The sequence below is a fragment of the Bombus vosnesenskii genome, unplaced genomic scaffold (assembly GCF_011952255.1).
Source record: "Bombus vosnesenskii isolate JDL3184/JDL3185 unplaced genomic scaffold, Bvos_JDL3184-5_v1.1 scf7180000013370, whole genome shotgun sequence".
Classification (NCBI taxonomy): domain Eukaryota; kingdom Metazoa; phylum Arthropoda; class Insecta; order Hymenoptera; family Apidae; genus Bombus; species Bombus vosnesenskii.
The window spans coordinates 820,839-846,676 of NW_022883003.1; the positions used below are offsets into that span (position 1 = coordinate 820,839).

The 25,838-nt window shown below is 35.9% G+C and overlaps 5 protein-coding genes and 1 long non-coding RNA gene across 15 annotated transcripts; 3 read left to right on the forward strand and 3 right to left on the reverse strand.

Annotated features, from left to right (window-relative positions):
• Positions 1-1,642: 1,642 nt before the first annotated feature.
• On the reverse strand, positions 1,643-12,856 carry LOC117237437 (katanin p80 WD40 repeat-containing subunit B1). Of its 3 annotated transcripts, none has more exons than XM_033501405.1 (15): positions 12,505-12,856; positions 12,089-12,219; positions 11,622-11,966; positions 11,357-11,547; positions 11,129-11,279; positions 10,890-11,053; positions 10,702-10,823; positions 10,449-10,502; positions 9,765-10,308; positions 9,382-9,616; positions 9,115-9,294; positions 8,974-9,050; positions 8,805-8,879; positions 4,846-4,965; positions 1,643-4,690 (listed from the first exon to the last, which is right to left on the reverse strand). In XM_033501405.1, exons 1-15 carry the CDS (start codon positions 12,536-12,538, stop codon positions 4,558-4,560), a joined length of 2,556 nt encoding a protein of 851 aa, XP_033357296.1. In that variant the 5' UTR covers positions 12,539-12,856; the 3' UTR covers positions 1,643-4,557. The 3 variants fall into 3 exon arrangements, with proteins under 3 accessions (XP_033357296.1, XP_033357294.1, XP_033357295.1); XM_033501403.1 differs by having other exon boundaries at positions 9,382-9,682; positions 12,505-12,851; XM_033501404.1 differs by lacking the exon at positions 10,449-10,502 and having other exon boundaries at positions 9,382-9,682; positions 12,505-12,851.
• A 52-nt stretch (positions 12,857-12,908) lies between these two features.
• On the forward strand, positions 12,909-14,208 carry LOC117237441 (UPF0598 protein CG30010). Of its 3 annotated transcripts, XM_033501416.1 has the most exons (5): positions 12,909-13,114; positions 13,215-13,302; positions 13,417-13,465; positions 13,536-13,756; positions 13,830-14,208. In XM_033501416.1, the coding sequence occupies exons 2-5, from the start codon at positions 13,240-13,242 to the stop codon at positions 14,067-14,069; spliced, it is 573 nt and encodes a 190-aa protein (XP_033357307.1). In that variant the 5' UTR covers positions 12,909-13,114; positions 13,215-13,239; the 3' UTR covers positions 14,070-14,208. The 3 variants fall into 3 exon arrangements, with proteins under 3 accessions (XP_033357307.1, XP_033357305.1, XP_033357306.1); XM_033501414.1 differs by having other exon boundaries at positions 12,909-13,307; XM_033501415.1 differs by having other exon boundaries at positions 12,909-13,302.
• LOC117237439 (angio-associated migratory cell protein) lies at positions 14,067-16,812 on the reverse strand. Of its 5 annotated transcripts, none has more exons than XM_033501407.1 (9): positions 16,709-16,812; positions 15,997-16,145; positions 15,684-15,885; positions 15,353-15,609; positions 15,131-15,275; positions 14,864-15,063; positions 14,605-14,802; positions 14,353-14,534; positions 14,067-14,271 (listed from the first exon to the last, which is right to left on the reverse strand). In XM_033501407.1, exons 3-9 carry the CDS (start codon positions 15,868-15,870, stop codon positions 14,199-14,201), a joined length of 1,242 nt encoding a protein of 413 aa, XP_033357298.1. In that variant the 5' UTR covers positions 15,871-15,885; positions 15,997-16,145; positions 16,709-16,812; the 3' UTR covers positions 14,067-14,198. The 5 variants fall into 5 exon arrangements, with proteins under 5 accessions (XP_033357298.1, XP_033357299.1, XP_033357297.1 ...); XM_033501408.1 differs by lacking the exon at positions 16,709-16,812 and adding an exon at positions 16,484-16,620 and having other exon boundaries at positions 15,684-15,878; XM_033501406.1 differs by lacking the exon at positions 16,709-16,812 and adding an exon at positions 16,484-16,620.
• A 55-nt stretch (positions 16,813-16,867) lies between these two features.
• On the forward strand, positions 16,868-20,544 carry LOC117237440 (putative glutathione-specific gamma-glutamylcyclotransferase 2). 2 transcript variants are annotated; one of them, XM_033501412.1, is made up of 5 exons: positions 16,868-17,105; positions 17,913-18,009; positions 19,287-19,322; positions 19,438-19,700; positions 19,794-20,544. In XM_033501412.1, exons 1-5 carry the CDS (start codon positions 16,915-16,917, stop codon positions 20,071-20,073), a joined length of 867 nt encoding a protein of 288 aa, XP_033357303.1. In that variant the 5' UTR covers positions 16,868-16,914; the 3' UTR covers positions 20,074-20,544. The 2 variants fall into 2 exon arrangements, with proteins under 2 accessions (XP_033357303.1, XP_033357304.1); XM_033501413.1 differs by lacking the exon at positions 16,868-17,105 and having other exon boundaries at positions 17,126-18,009.
• Positions 18,515-19,280, reverse strand: LOC117237442. Its single transcript, XR_004494000.1, has 2 exons — positions 18,844-19,280; positions 18,515-18,732 (listed from the first exon to the last, which is right to left on the reverse strand). It is a non-coding gene; the product is annotated as an uncharacterized LOC117237442 (long non-coding RNA).
• A 3,287-nt stretch (positions 20,545-23,831) lies between the features above and the next one.
• Positions 23,832-24,239, forward strand: LOC117237309. Its single transcript, XM_033501134.1, has one exon. The coding sequence runs from the start codon at positions 23,832-23,834 to the stop codon at positions 24,237-24,239; it is 408 nt and encodes a 135-aa protein (XP_033357025.1).
• The last annotated feature ends 1,599 nt before the right edge of the window (positions 24,240-25,838 follow it).

Genomic DNA, 25,838 nt, shown 5'->3' on the forward strand with positions numbered 1-25,838 from the left:
TCACTTGTAAGTTATAATCTATATACTTTACGTTCGATTAATCCTAAATTACAATCGTAAGCTCTACTACGATATCTGTTCGGTGTGTCGAGTTACAATTAATTGAGCGTAGACAGCTCGTAGTATTTGTTCGTTAGAAGTGCAAAGGCTTAAACAACGAAGGCGATTTACGTATATGTATGTATGTACATTGTGGTCGAACAAGAGGAAACCCGATTGTTTCCTCGTGCATGAGGATGCGCTTCGTCAACTCTTTGTTCAACTTGTTAACACCTTGGCTATGAAATACTATCTTCCTCGCTTCATTGGACAGCTCACATTCCTTATAATAGATGAATTGATGTCGATCGATCGAAGTTTATTAGAATAATTAACACTTTTCAGTGTTATCTCAAATTGGAATTGAGATTCTATTCTATCGATATCTTTTATCCATTTTTATATCTTTTTACTGAACTAAATATTGTAGCTTGTTTTCGTATGGAAGATTAAGCTTCTTCAAAAAAAACTTTGTGATTATTGAAAAGTTTCATCGTATCAACTTGGATCACAAAGGATTAACAATAAATTTCGATGGAAGAGGTTCTAAATGTTTGAATTCCAAGTAAACTCACATGCGACGATTAATTGCAAAACCTTGGAAAAATATGTAAAAATGTTGTAACAATCATAGCCAACGTGTTAATAGCGCATCCGGAAGTTGATGACCGAAGGAATAATACGCACACTCACACTTCCTCTCGTGGCTCTCGCACTTTCTCTCCCTTACAAAAATACGGTTGGACGGAACTGACGACGAGTTAATCTCCTCGTGCTTTCTTTCTTTTATTTTCTCTGGATTCGCTCTTATTCTGTGTTTCTCTTCTCTTATTTTGTCGCTTAGTTAAAACGGCGTTAGATTGTGTATCAAAGACTGAGTTTTGAGCGCTCCAATTCGTTCCTTTGCCACTTCTGTTCCATCGAGAATTCTACGGGATCGAAGAAGTATAAACGACAGTTAAAAACCATGTTCAATTCCTTTTTTCTCTATTCTTTTCCAAAAGATTGTTCTACTCTTCCGTAAGAATCATATAAATAAAAATAAAATTAAGAAGCTTTGAATCCTCGATCAAAGTCGTCTTTCAAAATCGAAAGCTTATAAAGTTAGTGTAAAAGTGTACAAAGACTGATATGCAACAGGATCACAAAAAATATCGATGTTTCAGCAATAAAGGTAATTTACTTGATCACATGGTATAAAAACAGGTTATTGATAAAATTCTTATGAAGATGAAAGATATCGTACATTTTCTATAAAGTGTTACATATCCCAATGAATTCTTCCAACTTTCTCGTAACGTAGTAATTACCGTTTTGGTGTTGAAAAAAGCATATGACAACTTTGAACACACAAAGATGATCGGGATGTACCATTCGGTTCCCGATGGGATCGCTCAAAAGTTTCGTTGATAAAAGAATACTGATTATTAAATAATCGAAAAATACAATGATTAAAACAAATACCTCTCAACATTAGTTTTCTCTTTTTCTTGTTTAAATACATCTACGAGAAGGGATTACTTAAACTAAACGCAAAACGCTCGTCCCTCCAGATAAAATACGTTTCCCCCCGTTAGATTTAAAAAAATAACGCTACGTAATCTTTTTTTTTCTTTTGTTACATTCATCGATCGATTGCTTCTCTGATCCCAAAAATTGTCACTGGAACAAGATGTCGAAAGGTTTGCAGTACCTCTACGACGTGCAAAAAAAGTGAAATCCAAAATCTCTGAAAAAACATTCTCCTTCCAAATATTCAATAATGATTTCTATGAAATATTATTGTATGCAGTTTGTAAAAGCTATGATACGAGTGATTTCACCTTTTGCAATCTCCAATTACGATAATATAAAATATCTTAGTTCGTTTCATTTCGAAAGAATTTCATTTTCGCTTCTGTTTATCTTTCACATTTTCCTCTCGTTTCATCCACACAATTTTCATTTCAATTTTGAACCATATTTTAATTTTTCTTCTGCTATGAAATTTCTCGTAATGCGATCTTTAGAAACTTGAGATAACTCACTGGTGAACGGACGAAGAGTAAGACGGATAAAGGGAACAAGTTAAGCTGACATCACAAGGACCACTGAAAAAGAGACGAGAATCGAACATGGGGAACAGTGAAAGAAACGTTGTGCGCGTGGAACGATCGATTCGTCCCGCACTCGAACAAAGAAAATTCAAAACGATCTTTGGATTCGTCTGTTCAACGAGACCTTCGTGTTTCTTCCGTAACTACATATTTAACTTCTCCGTCCTTCTTTTTGAAACTTCCAATTTGTTTCAATTTATGCTCGCTTCAAAACCTCTTGTAAAATTCTGAAAATAATATATGTAAGAGTAAAGAATATAATAAACAGAAAGATATATTGAGTTGTAACATAAGTTCATCCTAGTTTTATCTTTATTTGCAAATAGAGGAAACGAGACAAACATATGTTACAACCTAATAATAAAAGAAAGATGAAGTAAAATATTCTCGTCTCCTTTTCGAATAATTATCCTTAAATCGCACTTCACTCTGTTTTCGTGTCGTCATCGAATGATCGAACTTCGAAGGAATCATTTTAGTTTTCCTCTTTGCGCTTCTTTCACTCACGAGGAGCTTCGACACAATTTTTTTCTCTCGTTTGTATATTCGTGCGACATATCAGGGATTTAAAGACATACCTACAATTAGAGTACCTTCTTTTTTTTCCTTTTTTTTTTTATTAATGAACGGACGCAAATGGCTCTTGCAAAAATACAATTTGTTATTTTATCTCTTTCTGTTACTTCTAGAAAAAAAGTGTTACTACCTATTTTATATTTCTTAATTAACTCACTTGTCGTTAAGCATCTTCGTCTTTCTCTTCTCACGCGTGTTTGTGTATTTTATAGATTCAGTTGGGGTTACTCGCTTGTATAAATCAACACAAGACTGGCAAGAAGGCCGTCAATAATACCGCAGTGTCGCATTTTCTCGCGGACGCGTGAGTAATTACATCGAGAAAAATTTCATCTCCGCGACACCGTTTTATTCTTATTCGTATTGTCCGCGAAGCAACGCGTGCATCAAATTTTATATACATGCATATGTAGTGCAATATATCATACAGAGTACAGCATGTAGTATAAAATGGCAGAGAGTGATCTTACATGTAAAGACGAACCGAAAATAAAGAATAGAATTTTTTCATTTGAAGCCCCGTTTTTTGAGAAAATTCAATTTATAAATTTATTGAGTATGCATACACTTCACTATTTTTCCGTTTATTTTCTTATCTATAAACCATCTGATATGGATTATGTTTCACTTTCAAACTGTTTTGTTTACTTGCAGCCTGTTTCCGTTGGTCAAACAATCACAGTGGTTTCTTATAACAACTGTGAATATAACTTTGTTATAACTTGTCTTATAACAATCATTGGATTTTACCCGATCATACGAACAGTGTAGTACAAAATCAAGACAGCTTTCTGATTCGGAAAGTGTCGAAAAGAACATTACTTTCATCATTCAATAATGTGTACGTAAGACAGTATTTATCATAATACTGCTTATTAGTATAAATACTAAATCCGAATATAATCAATTGCACGTATACTTTACAGAATTTCAGCGTCGACTTTCTCATAAAACAAGGTTTTAATACTAAAACTCGATAAAAGCCAACATTAATTTTACCAAGAGCAGTTGCATATTTTAGTAGCCAAATTGTATTTTATAATAAATCCGTAATCCGTTAATTTGGTAGTTATAGCGTTAAGCGAAAAAATTGTATTCTTCACTCGCAACTAATTTTCACATCTAAAATCACACCCTGCCTCGCTGTACTGCACGTCCTACCACATCCTGTATAATATAATATTTTACAATAATCATCAGTTTAACATCTTTATAGTCCAAGCATCGATCTCTACTCCGAGAAACTTCTAAAATTCGGATCGACGAATTAATACAGCAGTTCGCGGTAGTGGAAATTTTTCTCGTTCAGACTTCACTGTTCAAGGTGTACCCGTTTCTGTTTAAAACAGGCTGAATACTCTTGTGCACATAGGGTCAGCAAACGTTGTATACAGTCTCGATAACGTGCATCGAGTTCATCGCCAACATTCAATCAATACAACATTGACTCTAAGTCTCTTCGTCGATTGTTTCCATCGTGTAATTAAAAAAAAAAAAAAAAAAAAAAAAAAGAGAGAGGGAAGAAAATCTCTTTTTCTTCTTTCACAGCATTATTTTGACATCATCGGGTCGTCAATCTCGCAGGTGTTCCACGGTACTCGTTTGTTTCCCTTGGAACGTGCCGCCAATCGGAAGCTAGGACTCGAAAGGAGCCGAGGGGAGAAGGAAGAAGCGATTCTCGACGAACCGATCCGCCAAGCTTTCCGGAATAAAGCAGCTCGAAAGCGCGCTGATGATTCCCCATCGTGGTCAATGTACATCTGCTTCTCTTTACTCGAGCTTTCTCGATTTTTTGTCAGGTAACGACGAGTCTGGCGGTCGAGTTCACCAAATGCCTCAGCCGTGGTCACTCGAGACTTCGTATTAATACGACCATCTCGCGGAACAAGGCACCCAATTTACCTGGTGTCGTCTGTTTCTTTAATAGAACACCTCTGATCGTCGAGAGCTTCTCGTAACAGGAGAGGCACTTGTGGTATCTGCGCATATAAAACCAATTCTTTTTCACTTATATAGTTTATAGTAGCAATACTATTTCTTTATAATCAGATGGGAGGGGGGGCGGGGGGTAGTTAAAAGGCGGGGGAAAAAATAATCGGATTTTGTTGGGATTTAAAAGATAAAATATACTCACCGTTCTTCTCGCGAAACGTCCACGCCGATCGTGTGAAGTGGAGCTTCCACGTTCGACTTGATCACCGATGCGAAATTTCGTAGAATTAATCTCAACCCCGAACATCCCACTGTTATGTACCTGAAACAGTAATAAAGAGAAAGCCGACGTATTATTTATAGCTTTTTATTGAAAATCTTCTTCAAGATTTTCTTTAATTCTTTTACTTTCAACGTCAAAATAAAAGAAAATCCTATAAATCACTAATTAATCATTACTCGATATTCTACGACGCTGATTTCGAAAAGTATGCCAGATTCACAAAAGAGCAAAGGATGAGAAAGCCTCGATCCTGGCACCCACCGGTGCTTGTCACGGCTAGTTTGTTCCAAAACGTGTTATTACCCCATAACGATGCCAATAAATAACGAAAGGCACGAAAGGCTTGGCCCCGTGATTCGACACGCTCGCTTTCGACCGGCGATAAAGGGTTTGCGCGAGCTCCCGTTCGAATCAGCGAGACGAATCCGCGCACCGCCTCATAAATGTTCCACATAACGTTCAACGTTCATCTCTCTACCTTCTACGAACATTCTGTATCACGATCGCCCACGGGAAAGTACGCTTTTCCCATAAAAATCTTCTCAATTATTAAAATCTATTAACTATTATATAATATTATATAAAATTGTTTGATATATTATATTAAAACACGAAAATAACGTAATGTGTAATATTTGTATCTATATAGAGAACTTTGTTCTAAATTTCGAAACCTTCGCGAGCACGTGTATACAGATTCTCCTGTTAACGTTTAACTTCACCTACGAAAAATTTTCCAAATTTTAATTTCTGCAAATCTTCTTTTCCTGGATTGATAGCTTTCATTATTAAATGTTCATCTTTGTGAAAAAAATATTTCTTTTTAAAAATATCTTTCGTATTTATAAATATCGAGAAGGAGGGGAAGTATCGATGATGGTGTGGCGATCCCTTTATCGTGTGGCACGTGACGTCGGATCAAATATTTCTCGACCTGCTCTTTTTTTTCTCACGAGCCTACCACCTTTGACCAGGACGAAAGCCCGTGACGAACGAGCCGTGAAAATGCCGAGTAGTTATATGCAAACTGTGCTGCATTACGACACCGAGATGTGTATATTTAGCTGACAATTTCCTGGCTGGATTCACCCTTTCGATAGTTGTCCAACCATAACTCGAAAGTACCATAATCAGTGCGAATTCATGACAAGTTTGGCTTTCGAGATTCAAAGTTCGATTTTCAACAAATGATATCTGTTTTAAGAGAATTTATTTGTCTTTGCCATTAATCTGTATACAATACAATAATCTTAATACATACACTGGCAAATATATTTTTTCACATTTCTTTCAGAAGTAGATTGTTTATGCACAAGACTAATTTTATTACTGTGTTAGGCTTTAAGAACACTCTGAGAAGGAAAGATTATCTGACACGATTAAATGATGAAAGAAACACACGTTATTAAACTAGATTGATCTTAATTGTCTCGTTTCGCGATATGTATTTATCGGCAGTAAAATCTTCATTAGAGCTACTTTATATTCCTAAAAGTCACAGTTTTCTCATAAATTTCACGATCAACGAAAGTGTACGACTTGATAATTAGTTTCTTTTCGTTTCAAGCTGATCATAGAGCGAAACAAAGGCAGAAAACGGTAATAGATAGAGAAAAATGGGTACGAAGACACACGAACTCAATTATTGCGTCGAGTAATTGCGAATGGCAGCTGCTGAGCGACCAACAAATTAGTCTGAATTCACTTTTACGGTATCGGTTAATTTCTGAACGGACGTGGTCAACAACCATAAACGCTCAGGAAAAAGCAGAAGAAACGAGAAACTTGTACTTGCGTGTTAACAAAATATCTACCTGCACGTAACATTCTTTTGTTTTAATGACTTTCCAAATACTCATTCGTGCTCGGTAAATTTTTATATCCTAATTGAAATTTGAAAATAAAAATGCTAATGTACGACTAGTGACTTCTAATTAGTTTTGATTAGAATGTAACGTGTGATAATATGTAAGACATAAATTAAGCTTCAAATATTTTTATAGTCAATGATAAACATGGTAATCGATAAATTTTTAGATCCTAATTGAGGTTTAAAATGAAATGGTAATTTATGTGTGTGTAGTAATTTCTAGTTCATTCTGATTAGAATATTACGTCAATATTAACTTCCAATTAATTCCAATTAGGACGTACCATTGGTGATAAAATGCAAGACCTTAACCAATTATAAGATTTGAAAGATTTGTATAATCACATATAAGGAATCAATAGATCTTCACTAAGATTTAAAATGAAAATGGTAATTCACGATTAATCATTTTAATCCATTCTGGTCAGAATATTTCATCAGTGATAAAATAGATTCTAAGATTTAAGAGATATTATATTAACTAAAAGAATATGATAGGAAACATAAAAGATTAAAAGATATAGTTCTTGACAAATTGTACAATAATCATTTTTCTGTTGCTTTTTTCTTTCTAATAATAGCAATGACAAATAAGGAGGCAAAACGCGGAGACGATGATGGTCGCAATAAGTGGCGGCGTAACGAACAGGACGGCAATTTTCCGGACTGGTAAACTCGCATTCTAAACGGATGTGCTATTATTAGATCACTGGATTATAGAATTGATATTGGTTTCTCGTTCAATTAACATAGGAAAGTTTCTGTAATTATATAAATCTATTTAACCAAAAGGATTTACTCTGATCAAACTTGCAGAAACCAACTGCAAAACGATTCTATATATCTGAAATTAGAATAATCCAAATATGATTCCATAAATATGATTCCATTCATTGCTCAATGAAATTCATACTTTCTTTCTTTTAAAGGACGATTAAGACGGAGCAACGAGATATATGTGGCGCGCAATCCACTCGACGTTAACAGGCGTGTACAATTTATAATGCGCATTGTGTGCGTAATTAGAGGAAGAATGGGCAGGAAGAAATGGATAACCAATGCACACGTGAAAGGAAATGCTCGTTTCTCGTCACGACAGCGCAATAGCAACAGCTTGTAACTGAGCACCGGTTAATTACACTGTTTCGAGCATCGATCGAACGAGCTATTGCCATTCTTCCGCTCCTTATCTAAAGCTGTTGTCAAAAAATAATTTACAATCCAATTATTATCGTGTTAATATTTGGAATGATAATTTTTTCATACTTTGAATAAACACCAATATCAATAACGTTTACGAACGAAAGTATGCTTTTCAAGAATGCGTCACAGCCATATCCAACTTCCTACGCCATCATTAATATTCATGATCGGCTGTCAGTGCCAAGAAAGAAAAGGACTTACTGTCCGTAACTGTCCATGGAGTGCGTCAACATATGCGTGGCCCTTCGAGTTTTAAGATTCAACAATAATACCCGCGACAGCCGAGGATTCGAAGCTCGAATTTGCATCTGCCACTATCTTCCATTGTTTCGGCTAATTTTCGTGAACCCTTCTTCTCGCCTCGTATTTCCCTGTTCGTTGAATTAGCCATTCCCATACAGGCAGCCGTGCTACGTGAAGTGTACGCGACCCCACTCGAAATACCCTGTTTACCCTCTCATCCGCCATTCGAGAACTCACCCCATACAGGGGTGTCTCGATTTTCTTTAATTCACCAACCGTGTTGTGTTTCACGATAGAAATTGAAGTAACGTTAGAGGATACGCGTGAATAGGCATGTGTTTCAAACTTTTAATCAATATAGAAAAAAAGAGAAGAAAAAATAATAATGGGATGAGAAATGACCTCTTTAAGAATTTAAAGGTTTTTTAAATCTCAATAGTTTTTATAAAAGTGTGAAATATGAAAAGTAAGTGTAATTGGAGACATTTAAAAGGAGACGTAAAATAAAATAAAAGTTGTGAAACAAGAAATAAAGAAGTGTTAAAGAAAGATTTTTACTCACATTTCATATTTACTTTGTAGTAGATCACCAATTGGACCAAGTAGAGAGTTACAGAGATCCAAGTTCCACATAGTCCTGTAAATAAAAAGTTGAAGAAAATAAAAAACAAATTATAAGAACTCAGAAGTCAATAATGTTCTTCAATTGTTCATGAAATCATATTACTTACGGTTTTAATGTCAGTATCCCCAATAGATCCACAATAACTGAAAGATCGTTCATTGCCACAGCAGATTCCACCGCAGCCTGAAAATTTACAATCTTGTCTTAGCTACTATTTTACGTACAATAATGGAAGTTGATCAATTACCTTAAGATCTTTATTGTGCCACAAAGAGTAAATAATTTGTAAAGAACGATGACGACTTGTGAGTACTGCCATCATCGATTCATGACCGCGCATCATGCTGTTGAGTACTTCGGCTTCTGACATTTCATTAAGAACTCCCATTTGCGAGAAACCCAACCCAGTTGAAGTTGCAAAATGGTTCTATAAAAAAAAGGGAAGACAATGCTATTTTATAAAGTTAATGTTTAAAACACTGTTTTATTTATCGACAAAATAGTAAAAACTCACTGGTAGAAAAGTTTCAACGTCCAAGCCGTAAGGTTTATCGGCGCTTATGGGGACAAATTCGCCTTTCTCCGTGTTCTCGATATTGGGCCTTATTTGAGACGCACGGACCTCTAACTTAGGATTTGGGGGCACTTGAGCTTTATTTGCTTTCTTTATAACGAATGTCGTGGTTGTGGAAGCGTTGCGCGCAGACAGCGACGTTGAGGTAGCAAAGTTTCTGTTCAGCGAAGTAGACCTAGATTGCGCAGAATTTGGCCTGTTTAACGCAGGGTCGGAGGGGCTGTGCCTTATATTATTAATTCTGCAAGAACGTTAAACGCACTTCCGATAATTGTCACTGTTGTATATACGCTAATATCTACGCTTCAAGTATCTATACTTACTGTACCGGGTAATCGCTTTCGTAACCCTGTTCTCCATCTCTGCAGCTACTCTGTCTTTTCAAGTAATGCTTAGGAGAATCCGGGCTAGGTGCTCTGTTCTTTAGTTTACCATCATCCATTACTGGAAGAACAGCAGCCATTGGTGCTACACGTGGCGTCAGCGTAGAGTTTGACCTTTGCGGGCCCAAAGGTTGTGGAAGTGTTCCTATATCATTGATAGGACCGCTTTTTTTCCCGGGAAGAGGTGTAATGTTTTGTCTTAGAGGTGGTATAGACGCGAGATTTTTTGATGTTCTACCAAGACCGTTATTTGCTTGAAGGTTTGCTTTTATTTGGCTAGTACTCGTGATTGCATTTCTTTGAACTGGCGGCGACGATTTAATCGGTTGAACACGAACTGGTACAGGTTTTGTCAATGATAACGTTGGTGCGGGTGGAGGCGGAGATGACGGTGATGAGATAGGTGGAACTTCTTCTGTATCCACCGTATTTAAATTTGACATTGAGGTAGAAAGATTTTGTAGTATCTGTGGCTGTGTAGGATCTGTAAAAAGAAAGCACGCGAAACGATGTAAAGTTGAAACTTTATGTAAACCATACAAGTATTTATACACTGGCATTCATGCAATATTGGAGTAAGAAAAGAAAATAGGTAAGAAGAGTTTGCTATAAAAGAGAACTCACCTACATCTTGAGGCTCCGGGAAAGCCTCAGGTTCTGGAGGTGGAGTGCGAGACACTGAAACACATCGTGCATAGCATGCTCATTCACAAACCATACAGCAGAACATTCAAATTTTAAATGCATTTATATTTTCAGATTCGTGATTGTAGGTGAGTAATTAAGAGTTAGAACAAAAAGAGAAATTGAATATGTTGTGAGACACAGATCTTGCAACAAAGAATGAGTAATGGTTACAATTTTATATTGTACTTACATGACCTGTTAGGTTGAAATATGTCATGATATTCAGTGACATTAGGAATATCTGCATATGTTGCTTCATCTTCAGGATCAGTTCCAGACTTGTCTGCTTCTTCTATGGTCCGTACATCTAATCTATAAGCAAAACATTAGGTATAAAAAAACATAACAAAATACATGACACTTATTTATTAAACTTACGTGTGTTTTTTTAATCCAGGTGGCCTTTCCCTAGAAAAACTTTTCCTTAACGAATTCCCATGACTAAATGGAGAACCGGATGTTGATACTCCCCCTAATGGAGCAATTTTCTTTAAGTCACACACGTACAAAACAATGTTTGCGGTGTGAAAACTTGCACCAATCTAAATAACCAATAAACACAATTCTTAATTCATAAATTATTATGTATACAGGAAATCAATGAACAACTATCTTACCAGTTGATTTTGAGCGATGGCTATATCCTGTACCTTTCCCCAGCCAGTTGGGACTGAATCTAATGTTCTACCTGGTTCCCAACCATAAACTTTTAATACATCATGGCAACCAGCAAAAAGACATTCTCCACCCTGACTGAAGTAGAGGCATCTATCCAAAAGAAAAAATATTTATAAATTAGCGGAAACCTTTAATAGCAATAAAAATTCTACAGAGTTGGTAAATACCTGATTGCAGAGGAATGACTTTGGTCTGTAGAAGATACAAGTTGAAAAGATTCCAAATCCCAAAAGTGAACTGTTCTGTCTGCACTTCCACTGGCTAGTAAGAATTCATGAGGATGAAATTCCACTGTTGTTGCTGGACCTCTGTGTTCAGAAAACTCTCTTAACTGTCTACCAGCCCTTAAATCCCATAACTGATTCAAAAAGAAGGCATTGATTACTTATATTAATTGACACTATTTCAAAATAGGATTTGTATAACATTTACCTTAACCATTCCTTCTTCTCCTGCACTAGCAATCCACTGACCATCAGGACTAAATTTTAAACTATTTACCATCCTATTGTGTCCCTTATAAGTGAAGATACAACCTTTCCTTCGGATATCCCAAAGTTTAATAGCAGTGTCTAAACTTCCTGATGCTAATAATTCTCCATAAGGATGAAAGTCCATACAACGTATGCCTGCTTTGTGCCCAGTTAATGTACGGGCTAATTTAGCATGCTCTAGGTCCCAAATTTTTAATGCTCCTGTTTGCGAGCCAGCGCATACTAAATCTTCTGTCTGTCCAAATCTTACGCATTCTATTGGAGTGGTATGACCACTCAGGCTCTGTAAACCAGCAAATCAGGATTATACAAATAATAAATTAAACACTATAAAATTGAACTATAGTATTCCAACTGAAATATTCCTTTTAATGAACCAATTGCAAGTAAAAAATAAAACTGTACCATAATACAATTCTGCTTTCCAACTGCCCATAGATTCACTTTTTTATCATCACCACCAGTGACCAAAACGCGTCCAGATTTGTGACCTAGTGCCAGGCAATTGACATTGGACGAATGGGCAACAAAATCCTCTGTACAAGGAGAAACAGATCATTCTTTCAAAATGACCTGAACAAGATGTCAGCTACCAATGACATCATAAAGACAGTATATTTTCGGTTTGAAAAAGGTTATGACCATAATAGGAAGATGCAGCGAACAGTTAATTATTGGATCTTAACGAAAGATTTGTAAACACGAATTGTTTACTTATCTCAGGGAAGAAAGAGCGCCAGAACGGAATCCGTTAGATGCACACCGAACCGACTGATGTATTAAATAAAGAATATACAACTGCGAATGAGACAGTCACTTACGGAGTTTCCATGACCTCTTCGTGGACGAAGCCATATTCCGGGACCACAGGATTGCGTTGTGCACGACTTATTTGGCAACGACAACAATTTGAGATTTCAGCTTGCAGATGCACAATTTTTTTTTGCTCGAATTCGTAGGTAACATTTTTACTTAGTGTTATTATTCAGTGCAGGAACGATTATTCAACGGGGCGGCAGCATCTCGCCGCGTTCTGGTCCTGAAGGCAATCCTTTCCTTGAAACTTCTGACCGTTTTCACAAACCGTTCGTTCCACCTCTTCGTCGTATCTCATTTCTTGAATCTGCCCGTCCGTGGGTAGCGCGAACTAACGTGACGTTGAAAAATATCGAAATTCTGTTTCTATCGAGATTACGTTCCAATCGACCGCACCAGATGTCACCAGTTCTCCGGTCAATTGAATCCTAACCTCCGCAAGTGTCAGAGTGAGAAGAAGAGCTAATTATTCAAATAAAAGAAAAGTTATTCAAATAAAAAAAAGTTGTATCGTTTATAATTAATTACAGTGTATGCCGCATGATAACATGAATTATACATGATACATTGTACGTGACGTAATTAAAACTCATAGTGTACTGTAAATATTTAAAAGTGAGGTTATAATTTTGGAATTATGTATATATTGAATAAAATATTTGCATTTGATCGTTCACGAGTGTTCGCAATTAAAATTAAATCAATTTACTCCCAGACATCTAAAAGGTACTGCGTAAACTATGTGCAAGGACAATCGCCAGAACCTCGAGTTCGTGAATATTTTTATTACATCGACCATCAAGGCATGGTACAATATGATTTTTAATTAAATTTATGTTCAGAAGTGTAGAAGTTTAGGAATAATCATATTAAAGTTCTTTCTCTTAAATATTAAATTTGTATTTTATTTGCTATAGTTGTTCCTGGATGATACACGTATAAGAAATTTCACATCATGTTTTAAAGGTGTGCATGAGCAATGGAGTAACTTATTATTTATGTTGATTTATATCTCATGGCAGCCATATTATTTTAGATAAAAAGTTTTTAGCTTTTTTTTTCAAGCGCCTAAAAAAGAATAACACAGGTAGATATGTAGAACATTTTCCTTATGTTTCTCTTTGTGGTCCAGAGAGGAATTTTATAAGATGTGATGATTTGCCAATAGTTTTCACAAAAGTTCTTAAAGTGTATAATAGTGCAACAAAGAAAACTGAAGACTGCTTTGGTTATGCTCACGCTGAAGAATTATTAATGGTATATTTAATTTTATTAGTAATTAAATAACTATGCATTTAGTCTTCAATATTTAGTAATATATTCATTATAGGTTCCATTTCAACCAGACAAAATATATATGGATATTCAATCAGGAAGAATATACCATCCTGCACCTGAAAAGGCAGGAGGAATTGGTCTAGTGAGGTCACAAATTGCAATTGAACTTAGCCTATTATTTAACTTTGAAAAAGGAGAAGAAAATGGTCCAACTCATATTTTTTGGGAAAATAGGAAATATACTTTAGATTGCAATTGGTATAAGGATAAAGTACCACAGGCTATCAGATAAAAATAAATAAACTTTATTTTTAATTAAAAAAGAAAACTAAGCACAATATATGAACAACTTTCATAAAATGTACATATATTTTTAGATAATAACAAAGATTTATAATTGTTCTCTATCTAATAAATTTTGTTAAGATAAAGATGAAATATCAAAGATTCTAGCTGTAGAATCATCGGATGTAGTCAGTGCTTTTTCTCCATTTCTAAAAGGTTGTTATTGTTATGTATATTTTTATTAAAGGGTTGACATAAGAAAATAAATATCTATAGTTCTTTCAACTTACTCGGATATATATAAGTCAAGAATATCTGCCTTGTGTCCAATGAAAGAACGTAAACGTTGACCATCTTTTCCATCAAAACACCTCAGAATACCATCTAGTCCCGCCGAAAATAATAGAGTCGTATTTCCCTTCCATAGAAGTTTAGATATACCACTTTCTTGCAGTATCTTTTGTCTAAGCATCTAAGTAATAATACAAAGTTATTGACTTGGAATGGTAAATATTGCAGTCAAATGGGGAAAATAGCAGTACCTGTTTTGAGATATCCCAGATGAAGATTTCTCCATTAACTGTACCAGTTGCAGCAACTTGAAATGCAGGATCTTTACAAAAAGCTGCTGTTTCTACCCAATTGCTATCCCTGTTTCCTTCACTACTTACAGCATTTTGATCGTTATTCGTAACAGTATTGTGCTCACCATTATTAAGATTTTGCAGGATGGAAACTATCTGAGGTTTTTAAACAATATTACTTTCAACTGCTCGATAAGGAATCTTTTGGATATATTACCTTCCCTGTATTTGACGTGCTGATTATAGTTTTACCATCTACAGCTGCAGAAAGTATTAAATTGTTATCCCAATGACAATCAATGGTGGTTATAGTAGAAGAATGACCTAATGCAGAAGATATAGATGACAACACCGAACCTGTTTTTAGATCTAATATTCTAATAACTCCATCTTCATAACCTACTGCTATACGCTTGCCTAAAATATTACATTTAGTTCAGTTATGCCTTTAATTGAAAAATGAGAAATACGAAGACGCGAATACCATCTGGAAATATTGAACCAGTTTCTGCCCGACAACCATATCCCTGGAAAACTTTACAATCTCCATCAGGTATTTTCCACATATATATTTCCCCATCAACAGATCCTGCTAATAAAATATTTGCAACTGTGTGCCACATCATCCACTGCGATAAAGAAAATAATATTTCAGTTTACTGAAATCCATAATGTTATAACATTTAATTATGGAGAATAAACTAACAGTGGCATCTCCGATATTGTAATCCCAAACTTTAGTTTTATTGGCTAATTTCCAAACTTGTATCATTCCACTCATATCTCCAGTGGCCAAATATGATTCGTCGTGATTAAATGCTGAAAAGATAATACTATCTTTGTGACCTGTACAGTCCAAAACGATTTCTCCTGACGATGTATCCCAAATGTAAGCCTTATCTTCTTCTCCACCTGTAGTAGCTAGTTTCCCATTTTTATTCAAAGAACCACAAAAGACAGAACCTAATGTTTTCATAGAAAATCACAATCTATTATCAACACATAAATTTGATTGTAATAACAGGAATGTTCTTTACCTATTTCGTGACTACTAAAAATACAAATTGCATCTTCCGAAGGGTCCTCCTCCATGGCATCCTCTTCTTCAATGTCTCCTGTATCATATGCATCTATCACTTCTTCTACATCTCCTATGTATATCATATCTTCGTCATCTACTTGATTAGCCATGTCTGGAGAAGAGGGAGGAGTATCTGTATGCATGATTTACTCTAAAAATTTCATAAAGCGTGCAACATATACAGGTCACGTTTTAAGAGGATACAAATATATTTAATTACATACCACTACATACCAAAGTAAATAAAATTTTAAGAATAATCGTATTACCTTATGTAGAAATTGTGCGTCCGGTTAAAATCTTTCGCTTTATGTAAGTAATAAAATCAAAATTTCAGTCTTTCATTCGAAAAGGTAAAAATTCAAACGCCCGTCAACAATCGTAGTTCGGAAGCACCAGCTGATTTGGAAATTGGATGCTACAAGAATCATAGGGATTTTTCGTTATTGGTAATATTTAAGATCTGTCTTATAACAGTAGCGACATCTTTAAAAAGAAGTTAAACTTGCATTTATCATGTGAAGGAAAATAGATTTTCTCCCAAAAGATAGATTTTATTTAAATTTGCAAACTTTACTATGCAATTTACTATGCAATTTAGTCATATAAGATTATAAATTCGTATTAAATGACTACTAATCAAATTTGGAATAAAAGACGAATATTAGAATTAAACGTATATATCACATATACTTCATTGTTAATAATAATGAGGCGATAATATCGTATTTCTTTCATGAATTGAAATTAACTTACACTCGACCAACAAATAACGGTATAAAATACTTTGTCTTTTCCTATTAACACGTAATATCCATATGATGTTTACAATAAAATATTGAAATTTCAGTATTTACATAATTCTAAGCTAATCACAAAACTTGCAATTTGTCTGACGTAACTAATAACTACTAGATAAGTGTACATTGTAAGTATCTATGCAATTTAGATATATGTAAGTATATACGATTGATGGCATACGTCAATCCGCGCCTCGTGTTTCATCATCCATCTCATTCGTTTCTCCTACTCGCACCTCGCGTTATATCTTCTTCTTTCTCACTAATAACGGTCGCCTATACTCCTCCTTTTAGCAAGACTAGTAAGAGTATACGCCCGACGACCGGCAGTCTCGGTCAAGCATTCGTGCGGTGTATACGTTGCATTCGGATCTTCCAAATTTGTCAATGTCTGTTGTTGATTTAAACCGTGAAAGTTCCAATGAAACATTTGCAAAGATCAAGTCAAGCAGTTCAAAGATTTCTATATATTCAACAGTCACAAAGATTAATCACCAAATTGTCAATTTATATACGACACTTCGAAGAAAGTATCGACCAAGTAAAATTTCAACGAAGATCCGACTAATTGATCATAAGGTTTGGATAAGGTAATTAACTAAAATCATTCACGATGCTTTAGATAAAGATTTAGATATTTATTATTGAAAAATGGCACGGGTGATATTGAAAAACCGACGCGTAAAAGACGAAAAAGAAAAGAGACATACGATGATTGACCAGATGAATAGGATAATAATCCTGTAAAATCACCAAGCGAAAGTGGGAGGCAACATGTGAACTAGAATGTCATAGTGGGAGTGAGTGTCTTGACAGCGAGCTTTAAAGTACATGCCAGTCATTGGGGTAAAAGCACACTGGAGCCACGTGCTGCGCTTGTCAAATCAATTATTCTTACGTTACAATTTCGAATGATAAAGTAGAAAACGGACGACCAATGTTCTGCTTATCTCTTCGTTTTTCCTCTACGATAATGTAAATTAAGTAAAATATGCGAATGTGAAGGCTTTGAATGTTGAAATTGCTTTAAACGTAAATCGTACCTGAAGTTGACCAACTGTCCGTTCAAATAGTTAAATAGTAAATTGAGATGCATACATTGACGTAGAGGGTAAAATATTTAAGGACTAATTGTGAAATATTTTCACAAAATTATTTTGGAATAGAATCGAAATACTTACCGAAACAAGAAGATACGCAAACAGAATTGCAAGGGATATGCTTTGTTTGAACATAAAGATAGAATTAAACAGCTCATTCGAAAAAGAAACTACACTTGGCTAGAAACTCTTCCGCGCTTTTCAATTCCTAAATAAAATGGAAGCTAGGAACAACAATGAGAATTTTCTGTGGGTGTTTGGATATGGATCTTTGTGCTGGCATCCAGGTTTTAAATACAAAAGAAGCGCTGTGGGACACATTAAGGGATTCAATAGAAGATTTTGGCAAGGGAATACGACTCACCGTGGGACGATAGAAAAGGTAAGTGACGAATGCATTCCCATCTCTTTCTTTCTTTCTTCATGGCCAAACAAAGCGAACTCGTCAAATATCTATAGTTTCTCGAAAATGTTTACTGTTATTTATGTTCTGCAAAAAGTGTAAACACATTTCGGCTACGAGTGTCACCATCTCAGTAACGTAAGAAGCAATGTTTACGGCATATTAATACCACGTTGTGAAGCTTTTTCTACATATATGCGTAAAAATCATTCTACATGGTGAAATCACTGCAGACGTTCGCATTTAGAAATAAAATAATTATATTTGAATAATTTGCCACGCTACATCCGGTCCTAAAATATGCTGATGTGTGTCACACAGTTTCGAAATATTTTATTACGCACTATAAGATAATATTATAATAAACTCAACATTTATGAATAAATATTTGCGTCGAACTGGCCACATCAGTTCAGCTTTGAATCAAGTTCTCCGACAGATCGAGTTTTTCGCACGATGTTCGTTTCACATGTTCTATTTATACCTTTAATTTTCTTGTTCATGAATTCAACACGTGAATTCTTTCACAAAGATCTGGCAGACTTCCACGCCAAATGACAAAGTTGCACTTTCGTTTGACAATAAATGTGTTTACGATAATTAATGAATAGTATAACGTAAATATATAATCCAAAATATTTGACGAAGATTTTTTGAGAAAAATGATTTCGTCTCTTTTTTTAGTCTTGTCCTTTCGATTACCTAATCAGAATTGTAATATAAAAAATATTTAACAGGCGGTAATTCTCTGAAATATCCGGTAGAGCATAATGTTTGTAGGAGCGGTGCGAGTACGCTCCAGTAAGTACTTACGGATGCTTCCATTAAGATTGATAAAAATCGGGTACAGTTTCACCTGATGAGCTTGCCGTTCCAATTTCTCTAATTCATACAATATTATTTCTATACAATATTATTTATATATTATAAATATATACAAGCGTTTTCTTCTGATATCTTCGACTTCTTACAGTCCATCGTATGTCCTTTATTATCATGGATATAGACAAGATTTATCAAACGAGAATTTCTCTTGATATCACGTTGCGGTTGCCTGTCGATTAACGTGAAACCAGTTACAACTTGTAGTAAGTGATATCTTTCGCGACTACACGATTTCCTTCTTTGTTCGCGTTATGTGTTTGCGTCATGCCATCGTGAAATAGAAAAACTCTTACTCGTTGCTTCTTTTATTTCGTTGTAATCGAAGTTATCAGTTGTTTGTTTAGTAATTTGTTACCCTATTTTTGTTGCAGCCTGGACGAGTAGCGACGCTGGTCGAGGAAAAAGAGGTAAATATTATTTACTTCTAAAACGTCCTTCCTCCTAAAACATTTCATTTTCATTGTTTCTTATATTATGTGATTTTGTTTTACGACAAACTACGTGAATTCTGTTTACTCACAGGGCATTGTTTACGGCCGGGCTTTCCAAGTTCAAGACACTGCAGCATTTCCTTACTTGGAAAATCGCGAGTGCACTTTAGGGGGATATATGACGACGATTGCCACGTTTTATAGTCGCGAAGGAAACAAGAGCTTTCCAGTCATCATTTACATTGCCACCAACAAGAATAAACATTGGCTCGGTGAGGCGCCGCTTCAGAATATCGCTAAGCAAATTTCTGAATGTTCCGGCCCGAATGGACATAACGTCGAGTATCTTTTACGGTTCGTTTCACCATAAATGACATCATTCAGTTGTAATTTTTAAATCGGCAATTTATATTCTTCTTGAAATTTTATTCCATATGTCACGTACAGATTAGCAGAGTTTATGCATCGTTATCTACCAGAAGCCCACGACGAGCATTTGTTTACATTGGAATTATTAGTACGTTCGAGGATAAAGGAAACGAATATGTGTCTGGATACGTTAATGGGCAAGCGAGACTTCAATATCGACCTGGAGGACGTCGAGATCGATGCCAAGGATGAGGACAGTGACTTAGTCACCAATAACTCAACCAATAATCTCAGGAAAAATTCCTTCCAATTCACTCTTCAAGTACCTGATAAGACTTTGCGTTGCCTCAAAATGTAAACTGCATTTCCTATTTATATCAATAATTATCGAATGCTTGGACCGGGAAGCGGAGAATTTATGTAATTAATGATAATAAGATAATATTCTTCGTAGACAATTTGTGTAAAAACGTTCGTATCTTTCGAGAACATATGTATATTGAATAATTATTGTTCTTGAATAGCTTGACTGTGATACGAATAGTTTAAGCATAATGAAAGTCATATTCTGGCAGCTTGGTATTGTAAAATATATTTGCAGGTACGAATATCACACTTTTATTTTTAAATATGCTGGAAACTATTTAGGATTATATTATTTCGAAAGCAATTGTGCCTTAATCGTAAAAAGCGCAAGCATAGGACAAATGTCCCTTCCTACAATTTTTTAAATTATAAGTTAATAACTAATTTTGTATCCAAATGCATGGAACGAAGATTTATGAAAGAGATAATGTTTAAATATATTACTGGATATTTCGTTTTCTAAGTACGTGGTTCCTTGCATTTCCTAAACTTAATTATATTGCATATTCATAATCGGGAAAGCAGTCGAAGAGTAATCGCGCAGTGATACCATCTGAAAAATAAAATTATACTTCAGTCGATAAAGTAGAAACGATATATCATTCAAAGGTACAAGAAGGAAAATCAACAAATGGTACGTCACGATCTACAATTATGTCCTGTTGGTAACAACTACATATAAAATTTCTTCTTCATCGACTTTCGACAAAAATCATTCATTTCTACGCATAGTTATTCCAGAAATTAGAAATTTGAATTTCTTCAAATTACACGATACTATATAATAATTCCGTATACCTAATTTTTGGAACAGAAACAAACATCGATAATAACAAATTGATAAGAGTGAAATATCGATGATAAAATATCAATTTTACGATTGTATCACATTCTTTTAAATTGTAATATTTTTCAATTAATTTTTACTGGCCTGTATCGTACTAAAAATGACATGATATATTTAAAAGAATTGATATACTATACATATGCGATAGAAATTAAATATTTCTGATATGGAACGCTGGTTGAACTTTCAATTACCGTATTATTTTACATGACTTTCCTTTTAGTTAATTTTAAATAATTTCCATATAATAATCTAAAGAATATTTTACGTTATGTTTCAGCCCAATTCTACATCTGATTAAACCAAAGCAACGCATAGTACACTCAACTTGTACGCAGTTTTTTCTTTTTACTTTTTATGCCGTCTTTAAAAATATGTTTGTTCCTTCAATACACATCCAATGTATAATAAGATATCGCAACTATGATTTGTAATTGATTGAAATTACTTGCGAGGGCGCAAACTGAAGAAAACATCTGCACGCATGATTTTCATAATTTTCGGTAAAAATACGAGGAAAAGGGAGCATGGAATTCCTGGTTACGCCGTGACGGCGTGGTGGGCCTCGAAGATCTTCGTTATTATTTCAGCGAAACGAAGCGTGTACGGGTGCACGCTCGAGTTGGCTCCTGTACGAGTTGTTAACTTCTTCGTGCGGATTCTGTCCAATTTATTACACAGACAATTCGTCGTTTCTTTTTCGAAATAAGTAGCCCGAAAATCATCTGGCGATCTCGCAAATAATTAATCAAATGAAGAACACCGAACCGTGGAAACGTTATATCTCCTCAATTTAAAACTTCCTAATACCAACATACTTGTATAAGTGCCTAAATATACAGGGTGATTGGTAACTGGTGGTACAAGCGGAAAGGGGGTGATTCTGCGCGAAAAAAGAAGTCGAAAATATAGAATACAAATTTTCTTTTTTAATTCTTTTTTTTTTTTTAATTTTTCCATCGAGACAACGATCTACAGTGAGATCCGTTATAACGTACCGCACGCGTACCGAGCGAAAATTCAAAGTCGATTTTCTCGAAAACAAAGCCTCAACCGAAAAATGTTTATTCTATATTTTCGACTTCTTTTTTCGCGTAGAATCACCCCCTTTCCGCTTGTACCACCAGTTACCAATCACCCTATACATATATATATATATACATTTCTATCGGTAAATCTTTCACGATCGCCATCCAAAATCATCGATAATCGAAGAATGTTTCATTTCAACAAACTCGCGAATCTCAAACCATTGACCTCGAAATATGACGAGACGCAACGTAGTAATGGACGGTCTGTGAAAAAGCAGGTCCATCGAGTTTACAATTTAACGAGAATCACTTGGAGTTCTAAGGGCACCGGTACCAACTACATCACGTACGATGATATTTTTACGCGGTTCGCAGAGTTCCTGGTTTTCCGGACAACCCGACGGTGGACGTAGGGAGAAAGACTGGAGAAGCTGCTTACGGAACGTACGTAAACGAACGTTCGTCACGCATCGTGACGATAAAGCCAGCCAGGTATCTCAGGGATAACGTTACTCCTGGCTACGTATATGCTGTCCTGTAATTCCATTAATGTACTTTCTGGACAATTTCAAAAGTCTTCTTGTCCTTTTCTACCGCACACTTTGAAATCCACGAATTTTATTGCAAACTCTGAAACTCTAAACGGCCATGTAATGGTAAACGACGAATTAGAAAGATTTTCATCGGGACGAGTATTCTCTTTGCCATGTATATTCAATGGCAGCGTTCCACTATTTTATTTTAGCATCTGTACGATTCTGGTATATCGATTTAATACAACAATATATTCTAGCGAATTACAAATTTTCGTTGTACAAAAGGATCGTCCGAGGCTGACCACAACGAAAATATATTTCCGTTGGTAAATGGTCTCCGCAAGTTTGCCTTGGTGCGGAAAAGTCGAATACGGTTATATTGCTCGTCACGGTCATTAAACGCGTGTTTCTTTTCTTTTCTATCGTGCACGACAGATATTCGGAGCGTGCATCGATTTCAACCACCCACGAGCAATTTCGATACGATGCAATCCGCATAAACCTGCTACATTTCAGCCTGAAACAAATAAAATACGCAAGATTAGAAAGTTGTTGGACTACACGTAACGAAGTATTGCCAATGTCATAGGACGATCATTTCTATGCAGTATTACAATTGAACAGTGATATTGTTTCCTTAGCTCTTCATGGTCGTTGGATTTCCGCAACGATAAAATAGACGCTTAACTCGCTTGGTGGCACGTTTTCCCGCGCGTTTTTCTGAAAACTAGCTGCCATTAAAAAGGAGAGAAAAAAGTGACGAGGCCGTGGGCCGGTTTAAAAGGCGTAAAGCACGACACGTTTTGTCAGCGGTATGACGATTTCCGTCACGTTATTGTGTCAAGTACTCGCGACTAAAAAGTTACCGTCGCCGCGTCATTTCTTCTTCCAAACAGTGTACTACTACGCTTGATTTACAATACGAATTAACACTTTGACTGCCACGCCGTATTACATTTTTATTATTCAAAGCATATAATGGCAAATAATAAATAATAATAAATCGATGATGTAAGACAACATTCTTCTCCAATGGACCGTTTATCTTATTGGTGGTCACGGGTGACCACCGTGACGCCTTGGTAACAGTTGATAGCGACGTCTTATAACAAGGCTTCGTTTATTTCAACAAACCATTCGCATTCGTTATTTCGTCGTAAGCAAAACGTCCAGAATACATTGTTGAAACGTGTAGAAGATATTAGTGAACAGTATTATTTGCTCATTCTATATATAATGGTAAGGTGGAGAGACAAGCGTGACATTTTTATGATTCCGACGAGACATTCGGCTGAAATGGTAGAGGTAAAAAAAGAATTATGTTTGTAATAAAGCAATGGTAGTGGTAGATTACAACAGAGGAAAATGTGCTGTAGATTTATCAGATCAAACGGTAGCATATTCTACACCACGTAGAAGAACCCTCAACTGGTATATAAAATTAGCTTTACAGTTATTGTTAAACGCATTCATTTCAAACGCGATGGCACTCTATAAACAAACAGGAAAAACAAAAATCGAGGTATCAGATTTTAGAATGGCACTCGCAACGCACCTTACACAGTGCCATTCACCAGAGCCGTCAAATATACTTATTCGACAAAGATTGCGACGCGAAATGCAGAAGAAAGAAGGGCAAGCGTACCTGGCACGAAAATTTTGCAGAGAGTGCAATAAAAAAAACGTTAAACAGTTAGGACCAAAAATTGCTAAGAATCGGATCAAAAAGCTGACCACCTATTAACCAGATTGTATTAATGAGCCACATTTATGTTTAATGTATTTTAACACAATGCACCGTTAGATGCAAGATTTGTCCTCATTTTTTTTTTATTGATGTTCCGATAAAAACGTTTAATTGTCCAATGGGGCACTTTAAAATGCACCAACTGACAATTTTCATTCAATTTTTACAATTGTAAGAAGTTCAAGCGCTCCGGTCACCACTTACCACCGTGGAGTCACAGGTGAAACCGCGGTCGGTTATGTGTGACCAACGTGGTAGTCAAAGCGTTAACGAATTTAGAAATTTTCAATTTTACCAATACGATTCTTCGAAAAACACGGCAAACATTTTAGTCACCAGATTTCTCAAAAGCAATGAACCTTTCTGTCTTAACACTTTGCCGACTGATAGCCGATTAATCGGTTTTTCGTCGCCGACGCTTACCGACCAATAGCCTATTAATCGGCTTTTCGTTGTCGACAATCTTTCTCATTATTCGGGCAGTAATTTGTTATTCGGTACTAAGGTGCCTTGTTCGGTTGCGTTGCCTTGTAAGCTCCCACAGTTTTCTAACAATTTGAAAAACGTACCATTCGCGATGAACGAAAAGAATGGTATTGGAGAGTCTAAACCGAAACAGAGCCCCGGCGCCAAGGAAAATCTGCGCCTGAACCACCGGTCGGACGTGCGTATGCTGTTGAACCGCTAGCGGTCGGTAAAGTGTTAATTTAAGCGACCGGTTGAAAGTGTTGGATGAAAGAAGACGGTACGTGTTCGATAGATGAAAATGCAAGAAAGCCAACTGTAGAAAAGAAAATCTCACGGATGAATGAAAGTTGGCTGGTTGCTGTGTTACGGCGCAACGATTTAAACGTGACGACTCTCGTTACACATCGATTATCCATAAGTAATGAAATTATGCTCCCTTATCGTTACGTAACCCACGAAACAGTGAAACTACGAATCAATTATTCATCGTATCGTGGAACAAGAGCGGGCCGTTTTTACCGACCGTGAGACCGGTGGCTGGCAATAAGGCGGCAGCCAGCCTCCTTTTGCGATCCGCTCGTTTTATCAAGTAAAATCCTTTCTCTTCTGGCACATGGAACAGACGCGTTAGCTGGCGCATCCTCTTAATCGCAATCGAATCCACGCGTTACGTTCAATCGCACGTACGTATCTCAATTCTTTTCAACGGACTATTGAAATCGGAATACGGCCAAGGCTGTACACGGCTGATTGAAAATGCACGATTTCTAAGACGGTGTGAAAACTTAATCAGAACGATCACCTCGACACGCAACAACGCCTCGTATCTCCATTGTTGTCCTAGGCATTTATTTTCTTCCGCTTTTGTCGATCGTTAAAGGCTATCGTGGGTGAAAAATCGTTGCGGTACGCTCCTTTAAAATTAAACATTAAACAGGTGAAATAAAATGTTTTGTCGTTATCCGATATCGGCTATTTTTTTATCGTTATTGTTGTAATCGTAATTGTCCAATTATTATTGTTGGCAATTATCGTCGGGCGATATCATTTGTGACGGTCACGAATAATAAGATTGCGATAGCGTTGTTGCAGAATGGTAAATATTAGAGAGAGAGGAAAATTCGTATA